This window comes from Vigna umbellata, chromosome 1, assembly GCF_029865625.1.
Source record: "Vigna umbellata cultivar VRB3 chromosome 1, Vumbellata_1.0, whole genome shotgun sequence".
Taxonomy (NCBI): Eukaryota; Viridiplantae; Streptophyta; class Magnoliopsida; order Fabales; family Fabaceae; genus Vigna; species Vigna umbellata.
In genome coordinates this window covers 17708287-17725574 of record NC_142165.1, presented here as the reverse complement: position 1 = coordinate 17725574, position 17288 = coordinate 17708287, and the positions used below count along the sequence as shown (strand labels likewise).

The following is a 17288-nucleotide window of genomic DNA, read 5'->3' as shown; positions in this document are numbered from 1 at the left end:
TATCTTTATTTTTATCATGTTACTGGTCACATTTATTATTGATTTTATTCAGAGAAGGTGCAGAATGTCGAGATAGTAGTTATAATATAACAGTAATGATAAAATCCAAAATTTAGAAATAATGATAATGTTAGAATCAGTGATGATTAGGTGAGAACAATGTCTTTAAAAGTAGCAAAATATTATTTTAAAAACAAAAATCCAAAATTTATGAATATTTTTTCTTATTTTTGAAAATAAATTAAATTCAATATTTCAAATTCTGGTCAAAGGCTTTTATTCAAACTGCATTACTAACATTTTTTATGTGTAAGTGAAAAGTAAAACTATTTTTGTTTTGTTTTGCATAGTTTTCTTTTGTCTAAGAGTGTTTGGCAAGATGGAGAAAAGCTTAAGAGGAAGATATAGGGTGTGGAAAGTAAAACTTTTTCTTTTCTTTTTTTTTCTTTTGATTTTTGAAGGAGAAGATTGATGAACTTTTTTCTAATCATGCCTTGAAAAGAGATGACAAAGGAAAGTGTTATGATTATAACTATTAATCTATTATTGTCATCATAATCATTCCCACTTCTTCTTATAACTTTCACACCGCAAAATCCTTCTCATCTTACTCCTCTCATTTTCATCCTACAATTTTGCCTTTTCTTTCCACTTTCTCTTTTTCTTCTTTGCATTCTTTATTCACTCCACCTCCCTTTTTGCCTTGCCTTTTCTTCTCATCTTTCCTAAACCTAAAACAATAAGTTCATCTAATTCCTAGACACAATTCAATGAAAATGATTTTACTATTATTAAAAATATATACACTAGAAAAATTTAGAATTTAAGTACAAATTTAAGTAAATTTAAGTCACTTAAGCAAAAATAAAAAAAGTTAAACAACATAGAAAAAGATATTTAAATTTTTTTTCTAAAAGTTTGGATTAAAGATAATTGTTAAAAATTTCATATTATTAGATAAAATTAATTTATAATATATAAATAAATATAAATTTTATTTTCCAAGTTAATTTATAAGATTGAATTAAATTTAAAGTTTTTTTTTAATTATGTAAATTTATGTTTCATCTTTTTATAAAATACATCCGGAGATATATCAAACACCAACATTTTCTCCCAAACCCTAGATAAAATATATAAATTTGTGAAGAATAATGAATAGATTTGCAGAATGAAGAGTGATTAGTTAAGTTGAATCATGCAATCTCACCCTTATTCCCCATAAAGCTGTTTACATAAATACTTTCTTTTTTTCTTCTTTCTCTCAGTGGGGTTTGTGGTCAGCTTTCTCTAGACTTGCTTCCTTCCACTTTGTATCACTTTTCTTTCTTTTTGCAGTGATATCATGCATGCACCAGCTCATTCAATTTATTTTGTCACTGCAATCAATACATTATATATCTCTTCTTTTGCAGTCAAAGTTATTCCCCCTTTAAACTGAACTTCTGCTTTTCAAGGATATTGTGCTCTGATGCAAAGCTTCACTCCATGTAAATGGAACATTTGTTCTTTTCCAGGATATATCTATATCTATTATTATTGCTTAATGAGTGCCCTTATACAAGTTTTCTCAATTATGCAGAAAATAAAACAAAGTTAGAATAAAAGCGGCTGTCACGAAGTTAGTCTCTCAAAGATGAAAATGTATAGTGGAATATTCTCCTTGGTTATTACTTCTAAATATATCAAGTGGGTAGATATATATTTTTATTCTGATTATAACTTTTAATTGCAGTTTACAATCTTAATTTGAATCAACCATTCTTTCACTCGTTACTTAAAAATTTTATTCATTATATAAAATCTATGTTTTCAAACTAAAGTAGTTATTAAAATAGTAAAATTGAGAAAGAAAAAAACAGTCTATATGACAACTGAAACATAATTTTCAGATGAGTTTCAGTATGTTCATAACCCTTTTTTTCTCCAAGCATATTAGATTTCATTATTTTCGTCTAGGAAAATTTAATTAGAAAACTTTCAAAATCGTGTCTTAAAATTGAAAAATGACCACTACTAGTGCACTAAGGAGAAAAGACACCTGTTAATTTTGTTTATAGGCATCGGTTCTGCAACCGAGACATATACGGACGAGGTAAAAAGGGGTAGGCTTTATGCCTCGGTCACGAACCGAGATAAAACGAGATAGGATTATGCCTCGGTTCTTAGATAACCGAGGCAGTAGCGTGTTTTTTTTTTTTTTTCAGACTTTAGGACTCGGTTCATACTGTCATGCCTCGTTTTACTTTATCAGGTTGCAACTCTTTATCAACTGCTAAGGCAGCATACACAATGGAAGCGTGCTCTTCAGATCCAAAATCCATTTCCATGTCACAGGAAAATTCCCACTACGGTTGGTCATGTGGTGTAGTGGAAGCTATGTGTAAACCTTCAACGCGAGGAGTGGCTCTGACGGTAGAGGAACCTGAAACAGAGTGGTGCAAGTCAAAGTGTTTTTCAGTTGATGTTGGAAACTTGGAACAATACGCAACCAGAAAATCCCAACCCGAGATCAAAACAGATCCCCAAAATTCCCAATTTTAGAAACCCAATTGGCTAGAACCCCAATACAGAAAGTAATAAAATTGGGGATAGGGATCTGATGGTGACGATCCTGGTGGTGGCGATCCTTTCCATCCTCCAACACTCCTCCTGCTCGCAAAACATTTTCTTCCCCTTCGTTTGCTCCTCCAACGCATCCCTCCTACCACAAGCTCTGCTAGCAACACCACCAACACCAGGGATCAATATCTCAGGCACCTCAACAAGCTTTCTCAAAAGATCTCCAAACCCATCATTAAAAAATCCACCTTTGATCATCCTCACCCTCAGCCACCACCACCGTCACAGCCCAGCCCCAACCCCAGGCCCAACCTCAGAACCCAAACCCACAACAGCCGCAAGCCCAACAGAACCTGCGCACGACTGCATCTCAACGCCTCCTCCCGTTCAACAGCCTAAGCCTCCCAGCTCGCGCCTCCAGCAAATTCGCCCTCCTCCCTTGACGCAGATTACCAACCGCCCGCCTCCGCTCCTCACCGCGTATTTCACGCCAACATTCCGGTCCAACCCCTCGCTCTCGCTCAAACACCGTCGCGGCTACGACGGAGCTCTCGCCGATCTGGAGCGGCTTGGAGATACACGCCGCAGTCAAGGGCTCGTCATCCGGCGGAATGATCTCGCTGGCTACCGAACGAATGACCATTGCAGTGGTGGCCACCGATGCCGCCATGGAAAGGACCGCCTTGGCAGTGGCAAAAATGCAAAGAAAATGGGATGGGTTTATGGCTTAGTGGTTTAGGAAATAAATGTTTAGGGTTTTGGAGTGCAGAAATTTGAAAGGTGTGCAGAAATATCAGCATATTAACTCGGGTGTTCTTAGAAACGAGGAACTAGCACCATTAGGCATCGGTTATTGGACAACCGAGGCATATATTTTTCCTAAAATTACGAAATTGCCACCGCACTATTAAATGTCTGAGGTTTTCTGTCTCGGGTGTTCTCAGAACTGAGGCAGTAGCTGCTGTAGACATCAGATTCTGGACAACCGAGGCATATACTTTTCTTAAAACTACAAAATTGTCACCGCGTTTTTATGAGCTTCGGTTTCAGTAAAATCGAGATATATATAGCGTGTTAAAATTGATTCAAATAAAATAAATCCTAAAAGTAAAAAGCATGATTTAGGCTTCAAAGGAGTTATTAAGAATTTCTTTTACTTTCATGACTAACGCTGATGTACACAGTAAACAAAAGAAATAGTCAAATATATGTATTCTGCATAATTTCCATTACTATAATACGGTATATAACATATGCAATTGCTATACATCGTTCGTCCTTCATATCCACGTATAGTTCTGATCATTTCAGAGTCTTTTTGTTTGGAGTATTGTTTTTTTTTTTTGGTTTCATATTAAAGCTGAAACTCTGAAACCAATATTTGTATCTCTAGCTTGTGTCCACTGTCTAAAACTAGCTTTCTCAGATATCCTTCTAATTGTTGCAGCCATTTATGCTTTTCCTTTACACACACATAAATATATATATATATATATATATATATATATATATATATATATATATATATATATATATATATATATATATAGGGTTTAGTGGGACATGAAAACAGCTTCTTCTTTTGTTCTGCAAATAAAGCCAACACCAAACCCGTCATAATAATTAATAAGATGCTGTTGTGGTTCCACCTTCTGCAACAGTCATGCATTATGCAGTCCTTGTCTAAGTAAAGGAATATTTCAAAATTTAAATTTGGAAATAATTCAACTCTGAAAAGCCAGTTTTGCAGAATAAAAAAGATCTTACATTTATGAATTTGAATTTCATAATGTAAAATCTCCGATAGCACATTTACTATAGTTACAGATAAACAATTTATGGACCCCGAAGGCCATCTTAATTAAGTTGGTGTGTTCCTCAAACACTATAATTAGAAAATAAATGTTCTGCAGAATTTAAGGAACAGGCAACGGTGAATTAATCTGCTGGTAGATTGAATGAGACACTCATCTCAGTTGCCAAAGAGAACTTTACATCAGACATGATTGACTTAGCCAGAAGGGCTATTATTTAGTGGAAAGCTAGGTGGCAATAACATATTTTTATTATTATTATATATATTATGGAAAATGATAAACTTCAGAAAATGGTTTTCACAACATTATCTTTATTAAAATATAACTTCTATATACACACATTTATTTTTCAGAATCGCATAAACATGAGCTCTTCCTGCAACATTTTATTAATTTTCCTATCTGCTTTATTCAATCAACCATCCTTGTTTTTGTTATGGTTTCTTCATATAATTAAGTTATTGAAATATAAATGAAGAAATGAAACTAAAAATCATTTAATAGTTAGACTAATTAATTACTATATAGTCACTGGAAAGAACCATGATTTTAAAAAACTAGTGTTTTAATTCCAGCAATGAGGGAATTCAATGATTTCCCTATCACGACATAATAATAGAACAAACCAACTGCGATATCTTTGTTTCTTTACCGAGAACTGATACGATGATATCAGTTAGGGTATTATCCATGTCATATGTAGTTTAGATAAACATGGTGCATGCAGATACAGCCATGCATGCATTATTGGATGGCATCCATGATATATGAATATATATACATATATATATGAGAAAAAAATGCACTTTAAGGATATGCCTTACAAAGTTATGAAGGTGAGAGAGAGAGGTGGGTCGTTGAAATAGACGAAGGAAATGATGAGGAGGGACCCAGAAGCTGAAGGAAGTTACGAACGTGCTTCATCAGCTCACAGAATATCCCTTCGATTTTGGAGAAGCTAGCTATGGTTGCAGCAGATCCATCACTTCAGTGTAGTGGAATATATATGTGGATGCATGTAACACCTTTCTTCTTATTATTCTTCTTTTTTCATTTTTGTTGCTTAGTAATCAACTTTATTGTCTTTTTTTTTTTTTTTTCTTTCTATCTTTAAACATGTTTCACCCACATTATCAAAAGAAGAGAAGGAGAAGAAGAAGAAGAAAAAGATTGTGAAATGCATGTGATCCAACAGACTTTATGTTCCCCATTATTGCCTCTTCCTAGCTAGCTATGGCAATAGTGTGGTCATCTGACTCTTCTTGTTTTTCTCTTAAAAAAGACAAGACCCTCGAGTTCATATTTTTTTTTTAAAAAAAATAAAATAAAATATTGATACAAATTCACCATTTTCATGTGCAAGTGTAACATTAATTTTTGAAACTATTTGTTTATAAGAATTCAAATATAAATCTAAATTCCACTTTTTGAATAAAAAAAATGGACATCTTATAATACGTGCAAAATTATTACCTTAAAAGTCATGTCAATTTCTTATGGTGGATGTATTGAAAAATTTGCATCTATTAAAGTTAAGACACCAATGGATTTAAATATTTTATTTTGTAAGATTGAATTAAATTTAAAAATTTATTTCTCAATATGGTATTAGAATCATCGAACACACATCAATGTTTAGTTACACGTTTAATATATATACATCTCAACGTGAAGAAATAGGATAAAGATTTCACATCAACTAAAAATAATTCATAATTATTAGTGTTATGTTTTTTCCATGAATTATTTTCTTAAATCACTCGTTAGTGATATGAAATGTGATTATGGAGCTGACCAATAAACATAGCTTAAGAATAGTAGATGTGTAGGTTACGAAGATAATTGAGTGATATATTATTTTGTGAAAGGCAAGTGAAAACGTTAAGACTTAATTGTACTGATAAGAACACAATAAGGGTCCCACTCTAAGACATGTGAGGTCGACCATGCATGCGCGAGAATTAATGTTCTTTATCATTCATCAAATTTTAGCTTTCTTTATGCTAACTGGTGAAATTCTTAGGCCAGTATCAAATCAAATAGACTACCTAACACTTCCCTTTGCTTTTTCTTTAAGTTAAATCACCAAAAAGTTAAGTGTTTTCTGTAAGTGCATGATTAGTAATATGGTATAAATATGAAAAAAAAACTTCTGGGTCGTTCTATTATCATTAACGTATCTCATGTTATCACATAAATAGAAGGGTCTATCTTTTGTCCCCATAGAAGTCGTGTGTGGGTAACTTTAAGAGATAAAGAAAGAAAAAAACAAATAAAAGGATAGGAAAAGAGAGAGAGAAAAGAAGAAGAAGAAGAAAAGTGATTGAAGATATAAAAAAGGAAAGCTCTCTCTTGTTCTCACTTTTTAACGTTAACTCTAATGCATGCTAGAATGATTTTCTTGGGGATAAAATGTAAGGAATATGTGTAGAAAATCAAATGTTTCTATTAGGATGAGATATGAACATTAATTCTTCCACAAAGTTTCTTTTCAACGTTTGCTTTGTAATTCAACTTAGCATGCAAAAATGATACGTTTTTTTATATAGTATCATTAATTATTATTATTAGGGAAAATATAATTATAAAGACAGAAAATCAAAGAAACACTTCAACCTAGCTACAAGTCAAAAGCAAAAATTAGAATGAATAGTATTTTTCTTTTTGTTTAAAATATGTATACTGGATGTATACGCATGCATTAGAAGAAACTTTTTTGTTCTCAAAAGTATCTTTCTTTGAAGATAGTTCTATCTAACATAGCATCGAATATTAATGTAGATGCTTCTAAACTAAAGATAAATATTATTTTTACTTTTTAGCATCGTTAATATTGTAAAAGTCTCTTAAATGTTGAATTGAGTTCTTATGGCTAACTAAGTCTTTTAAATCTGTTTCAATTAAATCTCGCGTACGTGAATTTATGTATGAATCTGGATGACTACCAAAATGTGATTAGGCAAATGTTTGTATGCGAAAACAAAATGTTGTTCTTGTCGATTATGATTGTGCAATTTGGTCGTGGGATTTATCCAATTAAGTAATGGTATATGTATAGAAACAGAACCTTTTTGAAGGAACTTTGAATATATAGATTGTTTTTGAACTAATCTCCGGCCATATCATGTGTATATGTATACCTATAACCTAGTTCGAATCAACGACAAAGTTTGGCTCTGTCTTTCTCTGTCTTATGCTTTAGCTAGATTTCTGATCTAAACATGTATCTATTTCTATGTAGAATTAATTATTTTATAGATGCAAAGGGTTTCTTTTATATATATATTGTATATGATGGTGTATTCTCTCTCACACAGTATCGGTCTCCTTTTAGAAAGATACACCACAAAATACAAATGAATATGTATTAAATGTCAGTATATAAACATTTTGTCTGCATACCTAGTCGACTAACTTTCGATATACAAAAACCAATTACGTAATAAATTATTATGTAACTTAGCAAAATATGATTAAATATTTATTTAGATAAGATAAATGAGTAACTGGACCCAAGTTTAGGTTCATTCAGATAAAAAATCATCTATATAATAAATTATATTATAAATAGCATAAAGTATATTTACGTTTTTATTAATTATACTTAATATTTGTTGACGTTTTGAGCTAACTTAAACGTTGTATGTACAACTTCCACTCATATTATGAAAGACGAGTATTAAGAGAAAGACAATGAACATTTTGAAGTCCAAAGGTTGAAGAAATTCGTAAAGTTGGAATTGAAATTTTTACACGGCACCTCTTTGACTTTGTAAAGAACATTATTTTTGTATAAGGCAAAGAAAAAAGATTTTACATAATGATTCGAAATTAATCAAAGATGAATTAAAAAAACAAGATATAAGTAGACACAGATTCATAAATTTAATGTTTTAATGTTTTAATTCAACATGGTATATTAATATTAATTTCATATGAAATTGTCCCATATTGTGAGATAATGAGACATCACTATATAATTATGTTCTATGTTGTAGTTGGGTTTTATAATTTGCTTTTCAAATTAAATTTATGTTATATAAAAATTAACCATACCGTAATATGTAGCATTCCTATATTATAGTGAGAGTGATGAAATAGCTAAAATAGTTGTGAACTGAATTTCTTTTCAGAAAAAAAGTGATGGATGCTTTGATTTTATTCCATTGTCCGTCATATGATACATTTTAAGAAAATTATGTTATAGATATTGACATTTATTTACTCACTAATAAAAGAAAAATATAATCAACCTCTAGTTTTTCTACTTTTTTATTTGATCCATCTTAATTTATTTTATATTTTATTTTTTTTTATGTTGAATAGATGTAAACAGATTGCGATGTTCGTATGTGATCACTCATTAATAAGATCCATATTTAAGATTTTTCATAAAAAAAAAAATGAATGGGTTTCTTTGTATTAGTATCAACTGGATATTTTTTGTTTTCATAATATCAAGTAGATGGTTGTTTTTTACCAAAAAGATAAAAACATACGAAAGTTAAACTTTTCATGTAAAGGCAACCAAAATATTCCGATTATAATTAATATAAATATTTGCTAGTAAATTGTTTACACAAACAATAAGATATAAGTTAGTATATTGTACACATTTTATTAATATTTAAAGACATAATAATCAGGTCATTAATTTATTATTATAATACTTAATTTTAATTATGATAAAAACAAATAAATAAATAATAAAGAAAAAATTTATTTTTTAACACATTTTATTTAATTTAAACTACTACATATTCCTTTTTTTTTATCTCCTAATTAAAACAAAATATCCTTTTATAACTGTTAATGAAAAGATCTTATACACTAATAAGTAAATCTTCGATCTATATTACTTTTAGGAGACTTCACTTTCATTTATATGTGTATTTATCTCTTATTATTTTCTAATGTATTAACTCTAATTTAAAATCTCATGATTATAAACTTGTGATTCTTTCTTTTTAATATGAGTCTCTTTATTTAATATGTAACTTTGAATTCATTAATTAAGGTCCTAATCATCTTAATCATCCTGTACTTACAAGATTGAGATTAGGGTGCATATAACAAAGACAAACTTTTGAGTTCAACTAAAACATAAACAGTTCTAACTAAAATCAAACATTTGAACTAAGTTATAATTTGGTGTAGCGAAGGTCATGTGATATGAGGTGATTTTTTTGAACTTTCTCTGCGTTCCAGAAATTAGAATAGAATCTTCTTCATCTATGAAGTCTGCAAAGAGAGAGAGAGAGAGAGAGTTTTGTTTTTGGGTAAATTTTGGTAATGAGCACGACATGCATTGTGCAGTGAGGGCAGAGTATCTTTTTTTTTATATTGATAAATTGGAATATTTTTAATTAATTTTTTATCAAAGAAAAACTAACAACTATAAAGTTTTCAAATAATATATTGAAAAAATAATGTTATGAAACCTCAGTTAAAAATACTGCTAAAATTAATTAAACCGTTTTTTATAATGAGTCTCTCCAAAAATGGGAAACATATTCTCTTAATTTAATTTATTTATTTGTTAGTTTAAAAAAAAGTGAATATGGGTTCCAGTGAACGCGGCATAGCTGTAGATGGACCCACCTAATCTTAGGTTTATATGATCCATTCATGGTAACATAATTAGGTCTAAATCTGGTCTGGTAAAGCCAATCAACCAACCATAATACTCTGTGTAAAAGTTTGAAGATGGATACACACATTATTCACTGTCAAAACATCACACCAACCAATTTCTCTCTCTCTCTCTCCGGTTCTTCCTTTTACCCCCTATTTTTTCAAACATCATATTCAACCCTAGTTAAAGATAAATAATATATTAAATTATATATTTATGGTTAGTTGATAATTGAGAAGAGTTGATGGGTAAAAAAGAAAATAAGAATTCAGAAAGTGGGAAGCTGTGTTCCCATGTCAGACGCTGAAAGAAGACAGTAACATACCGCACAAGAAGCTGCCACACCAAACAACGCTGTTATCTATTATGCCATTGCCAATTTCTTTTACTTTTATCTTATTCATCATTATTTATTAGCTTTTACCTTCAATTTTTTAAAATAACAGTACCATTTTTTATTTACTTCTACAAAACCATATTCAAAAGAGGGAATCATTTGTATAACCTTCTTCTTAAATACAAAATTTTCGTTTTATAATTATTTCTTAATAAACAATCTTATTTCAATACAAAGTTTTGTGTTACACAATATTATCTATTTAACAGATTCTAATATATGGACGTTAGATCAAATTTTGTAGTTAAACCAGTTAATCCGATCTCCATAACAAAATAAAAATAATATAAATATGTGATAAAAGTGAAATAAAGATAAAAAAATTAAAAATTAAAATTCACTTATTTGTAACTTTTATTCACCTTCCACCACTTTATTTGGTATTTATTTACAAACGTAATTTTCCCTTACTATCAAACTAGAAGTCAAACAAACTATTTCTTATCATAGGATGATTTGAAGGTAATATTTTTTATTTTTAAGGAAGAAACACGTATAACGATAAGAGAGAAAAAAACAACAACATCGGAAGTATCACACAACTATTTTTCTTTTTCTTTTGTTGAAATCATAGTACTATCTCTGATTGTTAATGAATTATTGTCTAATGTATAAATTAATGAGAGAACAATGATAGCATCCACAAACAAATCCTACTACCAATGGCATTTTTTATGAATATTTCTTTGTCATTTGCTGTCAGGTCCTTTATTAGTATAATAATAATAATAAATCTTTGTAACATCACCCGTCAGTGGATCAGTTTTTGAATTGCGATGCAAAGTGCTTCGTTTCGCGTACCTCACTTCGTAAACGGAAGCCATTAATGAGGCTTGGTCAAGAAAGCCCCAGAGAGAAAAATCGTGTCTTTTACTTCCGGCCAGCCTGTAACATTCTCAGTCCTCAGCTTTTTCCCCAAGAAAACTGTAAGCACCCTCTTTCTCATTAATGCAACTCATTCGTGCACATAAAAGAAGAACTTCAACCGATGAAAGACAAAAATTCCCATCATACCAATGAGTTGCACCACAGTTCAGAGCATAAACTCAATTCCACCACCCACAGTTGTTGAAAACATTTATACTTTCCTTTAACTTCACATCTTTCCATCCAACCATCTCCATCAATTTTGATGCTTTTCAGTTTTCAATTTCAAATCCACAATAAAATTTAACTATTATATCTCTCCCTTCTTGTCATATCTATACTATACTCCATTGGTATTCCTTTTTAACAATCATTCTTCTTCATCATGACAATATTAGCCAAAATGATAGATACACAATATTCAATATAACCTCCACACACACGCGGGTCTCCATCAACATCAGTTGCCTTCTTCAAAACTTAAACCAGGGATCAAGGAAAAAAATTATATATATATTTTCATATTTATACATACATATATGTGAAGCGTTTAAAAGGAAATGGCAAGATTCGTCTGAAGTTAAGAATTTGGGGAGGAGTGTGACTAACAGGTTGAAGGGGGCATGAGATTTAAGCCAAACAAATCATCATTTTCCACCACCAAACGCGCCTTATTGGTTTCTGAACTTTGAAGATTGTTAGATCCGTACTCGGGGTGCACCCTTTTCTTGGATTGAAGAGACACTCCGAAAAGCTTGGTCTTGCTGATGTTACTGCTAGGTTCATCTTCCACGATGGTGATGGAGCTGTTAGTGGGAGAGTTCACAGCACGCGCTTGCTTACTGTTGTTGGAATAACCCGCCACGAATTGTTTCACCCGTCTCTGAACTGTTGAAACGTTGTTTATGTGAGAGGGTTGCGATGATATGCTGTTGTTATTGCTGTTATTGCATAGTAGAAGAGAAGGGTAAGTGTTGCTTGGAGCCACGGGTTTGACATGGTTTTGAACAAAGTAGATGATGTCGTTGTAAAGCTTCTTCATGTGTGCGAGCTCTGACATGAGCATGTTGTTGCTTCTCCTCAGTCTTTCGTTGTCCTCAGAAAGTGCAGTGACATTGTTGTAGCTGGTGGTGTTGTCGTTGATGATGTTGTTTCTACTTGCAACTCCTCTAGGGGGCGAGTCGAACCAATTGGCTAACTCGTCCGAGTCATGTGGAGGGGACACGCTGAGTCTGTTGTGGAAGGGAAAGAAAGGGGGAACATTGAGTCCAAACTGATGATGGTGCATGCCTTGCACCTGTTGCTGATGCTGCTGATGGGTTTTCCTTCTGTGGATCTCGCACAACAAGTGCTTCTCTCCTTTCTTGAAGAACTCGTTAGCGAACTCCCATCTATCAGGCACAATCTTTCTGAAACCCTATTTCAAAACAATGTAAAACCGAGTTGGTTAATCAGAAGCATGAAAAAATGTAACATCTTTAAGCTACAGGGATTAAACCCGAACCAAGTCTAGCAGAAGGCCAGTCTCCTTGTGGTAAATCACAGTTTGAATATTCGCCGAAAAGCGCGTTTAGATTCATACAAAACTTATGTATGGCTATTGTAAATCACATTCTGATAGCTCATATTGATCTTCAATGTAAATTTTTGTCTATCGAGAAAGAATTTCAATTCCCTAATGATAGAACAACATAAAAGATACTGTTTTTAAAGATGTTTTATGAAGAGAAAGAGAGAGAAAAAAAACGGGTTGAAAAGAGCATTCCATAAAAAGTCATCTATCAGGTTTATTAATCAGATTTTCCATAAAGAATAATCATCGCGCCAGAAACACAGAAAGAATAAAATAAAATAACACCAAAACCGGGTTAAAGAACTCTGGGTAAGTTTTGTCTGATATATTGAGTTTCAGGTGATGTTTTGAGAGATATAAAGAAGGAATATTGTATATAAAAAGAATGACGTGAGAAAGAAAAAAAATGGAGTGAGTAGAGAGACATACATAGGTGTTGAGTTGGCGAACAAAGCTTGAGAAGTTGTTGTGTTTGAAGTAGTTGGGGAGAAGGTCTCTAGCAAACTCTGGGGGCCGCCAGACAACGAAGGTGGCGTCGTCCTCGCCCCAAGAGACGATGTGGTCGGTGGAGGGATCATCGACGAGTTGATATGTTTTGGTAAGAAAAGGTGCAGGAACTGATTTGTGTGTGTCCAAAGAGAGCAAAATGCTCTCACAGTTATCAAGTAGAAGAGCCATTGAGAAGAGAAGAAAAAGAGAGAGAGAGAGAGAGTGAGAGTGTGTGAGTGAGCGAGCGAGCATGGGAAGGAATGAAGGAATGGTGCTATAAAGGAGGGGAGAGAGAAACGGATGTGGTTTTGGTAATGAGAAAGAATTAAAATAATATTACTGGTGAGAGGGTAAACTAAAAAATGATGGTGACAGAAAAAGTAGTATATAGACATAAACGTGTGGGAGAATAAGTGTCTGTAAGTAGGTGTTGGAGGAGTGTGAAATAAGGGTATTTCAAGGCAAACCCGTGACTATATGTTTGTAGGTGTGTTTGTGATTTTATTGTGTTAGTGATGCAGAGAAAGAGTTCAGGTTTTTCTGACACCGATGGCTCGTATCCAATTAAAAGGAAGCACAAGAGAAAGAAGGTGCAGTCTTGGACCCTTCATTCCTTCTTTTCTGACTTTACATTTTTCACCATTCCAAACTATATCAACCAAGTTGGTGGATTGAATTATTATGTAATCAACAAAGATATCTGCAATTTCAAACCAAATTACTATGTCCCTCGGTAACAGAGAGATTAAAGCACTGCTATATTTCTTCTATCAATAAAATCAATTTAAATATATATATATATATGTATGTATGTATGGAATCTTGTCAAAGAAGATAACATAAGTCTCCTCTTTACCTTTTGTACCTTCCCTTTCTTTCCCTGTTCATATCTCATTTTTCAATTTCTTCCACATTATCATACACTCACATTTATTATACTTCAATATTTACTTTCAATACTCATCAAAAATATTTATGTATTATTTCCTAGTGGGTTTCTGTGAAAAAAAAAATGTATCTTTTCTCTCCTTCAAGATAAATATACAGAGAGCCATGCAAATATGCAAATTACCGATCTTTTAGTTGAGTCATGACATTCCTCCCTCTTCTACGTCTCTTTTTCTATTCCCTCCTTTATAAAAGTTTGTCTTTAATTAATTTAGTTTTTTTTTTCTTTAAATCATACTAATTTAATATAACATTGGTATTATTTTGTTATATCTTTATTCATATATTTATTAAGCATTCCATTTTTTTAAAAAAGTGTCGCATTGAAAATAAACTTATTTTAGTCTATAGTTATGATGATGGATGTTTTTGTTAACATGTGCACATTAAGCTATGATAACTGTAGCTTTAAAACAGAGAAAATGTTACTTTTAACACCCTCCACTTTAATAATAGGATCTTATTTTGTATATTTATTGTATTCTTTTTAAATTTGCAAATAAAAATATATAACAACTCAAAACAGCTTACAGTTCTTTACGATTGTTCCACATTTTCAAAATAAGGTTACCTTACAATTCTTTACATCTATTTTATTACTTCATACCTAAATACAGTCACGACAAAGATCGTTTTTATATTAATGATAGTCAAAATAAGACATATCTTAAATTCAATAAATTTCATTACACTTTGATACTTGGTAGGTAACTGGAATAATAAAAAGTAATAATAAGCACTTTATACTAAAGTGATTCTGGATATTGTTTACCTGGGAACTAATAATATTTACAGAAATAATTTAAAATGGTTATCGGTAAACTGAAACACAGAGTTTTGAAACTTGAACACGATGTGTCAGTGTGGTAATCACTTTTACTTACTATACCTAACTCTATAGCTGCTGCTGCTGCTGTTTTGCTTTCCCTTACTTTTACGTTTAGATTCCACGTTTGGCTTTTCTACAACGCTTAACCTCATTCTGCTCACGTGCCCAGGTGATTCAATTCAATTATTGACCCTCAAAAGTTCCCACCAAAATTTTTACTTACACCTTTTCCACCTCCTTTCTGCATCCCACACATTCACACACCAATAATACCTTTCTCTATACGGTTTTTTATTAAATTATAAAAAATTACAAAATTCTTTTTTTCATAACTTAAAAGGTTATATAAAAATGTATACAAATTAATTTTAATTTATGAGAAAATATTTTTAACACACCCACTCACTCACAGTGTACTTTCTTTATCATCAATGTTTCTTTCACTGTATTGAAAAAGTTAATACTAATTCAATTTCCCATACATTTTTTATAGATTTTAATATTGCCATTAAGTACAGCTGTATTATTTGGTTTGTTAATTAGGAGGGCACAGATATCATAATTTGGAAGGTCAAAAAGAGAAAAACTTACAAGTTGCTTGAAGATTTCCTTAATATCTAAATGACAAAAGTGAAAAGCATATTTATTTATTTACTTATTTATTATTTGTAGTGGATGAAAGTGAAAAGAGTAGGGTTAAAGTGCCAATGCAAAACAATAGGAAATTATGTTTTCTTATATAAAATCCAATATTTATCGCCCGTTTATTATTCAACATAATATCTTGTTGATAAATTTGAGACTTGCTATAAAAATCAAGTTTGAAATTTAAAATAGAAAATATATTATTGTACCATATATGTTCAAGTTTTTTTTTTTTATAATAATAACATAGAATCTTACCTTAGTCGAATAAATATCACTCTATTAGATCAATATATACTCAATCCACATCTACTCAATTAAGATAAAGTCATACAAATTATATAATTAATCTCATTAACATACAAGTTAAACTAAAAGATTCACAACTAATTACGATAATTTAAGATTAAAAAATAATTAAATTATCTAACTTACATTTATTGAAATAATAACTTATAACCAATAAATACAAATAACATATTTTACGAAATACATTAACTACGTTATATAAAAATAATTACTAAATCAAGTTTTAAGAAATAAAGAAACTTATTAAAATTATTAAGCTTTTGCATACCAACCTTCCAAAACAGGTCAAAATTATCATTAAAAAATCACAACAAACACGATTGGGCTATAAATGACCATAATAAAGATAGCCCATTTTAAAGCATATATGAGGTCATTTCTTCTTACATATCTTATTTGACACGTACTTTCCTAAATTTTTGTATTTTGAAATTTACTAATCGACATATATTTGTATGTTATAAATAAATTGTACATTTCAGAATACAAAATAAGAGATATATTATGAATTATATAATTCAGAATACAAATATATTTAATATTATTAATCTAAAATATAATTTTTGTATTTTAAATTATATATTTTAGTATATAGTTTGTTGTATTTCAAAATAAAAAATAAAAATTACATTTTTGATTGTATATTTTGAAATATAAAACCTACATTCCGAATAACACAATCTAGAATACATAAATTTATGAGAGTACAAGAACAAATACATTAAGATACAAAAAGAAACTAACATAATACCCACATTCTGGGCCGGATTAGTATGAGCCCAAATACTATCAGCATCGAAGTCGAGGCTTGTGAGTATTTTGTTTCCATAATGTTGTTCAATTAATAAATATAATCAATAAATTATATGTAATCAAAGCTTTGTGTGCATTAGTTTAAACTTAATAGTGTTTTGAGTATTAATTGGTTTGGTTAACATGTATACAAATCTAATTTAAAATTTGTGGTGAAGATAGCAAGAACAATAGAATATAAAGTAACTATGACTAAATTTAAATTATATAGAATAAAGTGACCTTAAATTTTGTAGTCTCTAATAGAAAATTAAATACATAATAGTTTTTAGCTGGACTGGATCTAATAAAATATAGTAAAAGTAGTTATACATAATATAAAAATAATAATTAAAGGTTTGCTTAGTTACTAATATTAATTATTAAAGTTTTGATTACTAAAAAAATTATTATCTAATTTTTTA

General features: G+C 30.8%; 1 protein-coding gene across 1 annotated transcript; it reads right to left on the bottom strand.

Moving 5' to 3' along the window:
* Positions 1-11770: 11770 nt before the first annotated feature.
* On the bottom strand, positions 11771-13664 carry LOC148204839 (heat stress transcription factor B-4-like). Its single transcript, XM_088098759.1, has 2 exons — positions 13281-13664; positions 11771-12695 (listed from the first exon to the last, which is right to left on the bottom strand). The coding sequence occupies exons 1-2, from the start codon at positions 13590-13592 to the stop codon at positions 11883-11885; spliced, it is 1125 nt and encodes a 374-aa protein (XP_087954885.1). The 5' UTR covers positions 13593-13664; the 3' UTR covers positions 11771-11882.
* Positions 13665-17288: the final 3624 nt, after the last annotated feature.

Excerpts from the sequence above, each read along its gene's own strand:
- LOC148204839 (XM_088098759.1), bottom strand. The coding sequence starts at position 13,592 with ATGCTCGCTCGCTCACTCACACACTCTCACTCTCTCTCTCTCTCTCTT. Across the intron at positions 12,696-13,280 it reads TTCGCCAACTCAACACCTAT|GGTTTCAGAAAGATTGTGCC; the intron begins GTATGTCTCTCT and ends GTTTTGAAATAG.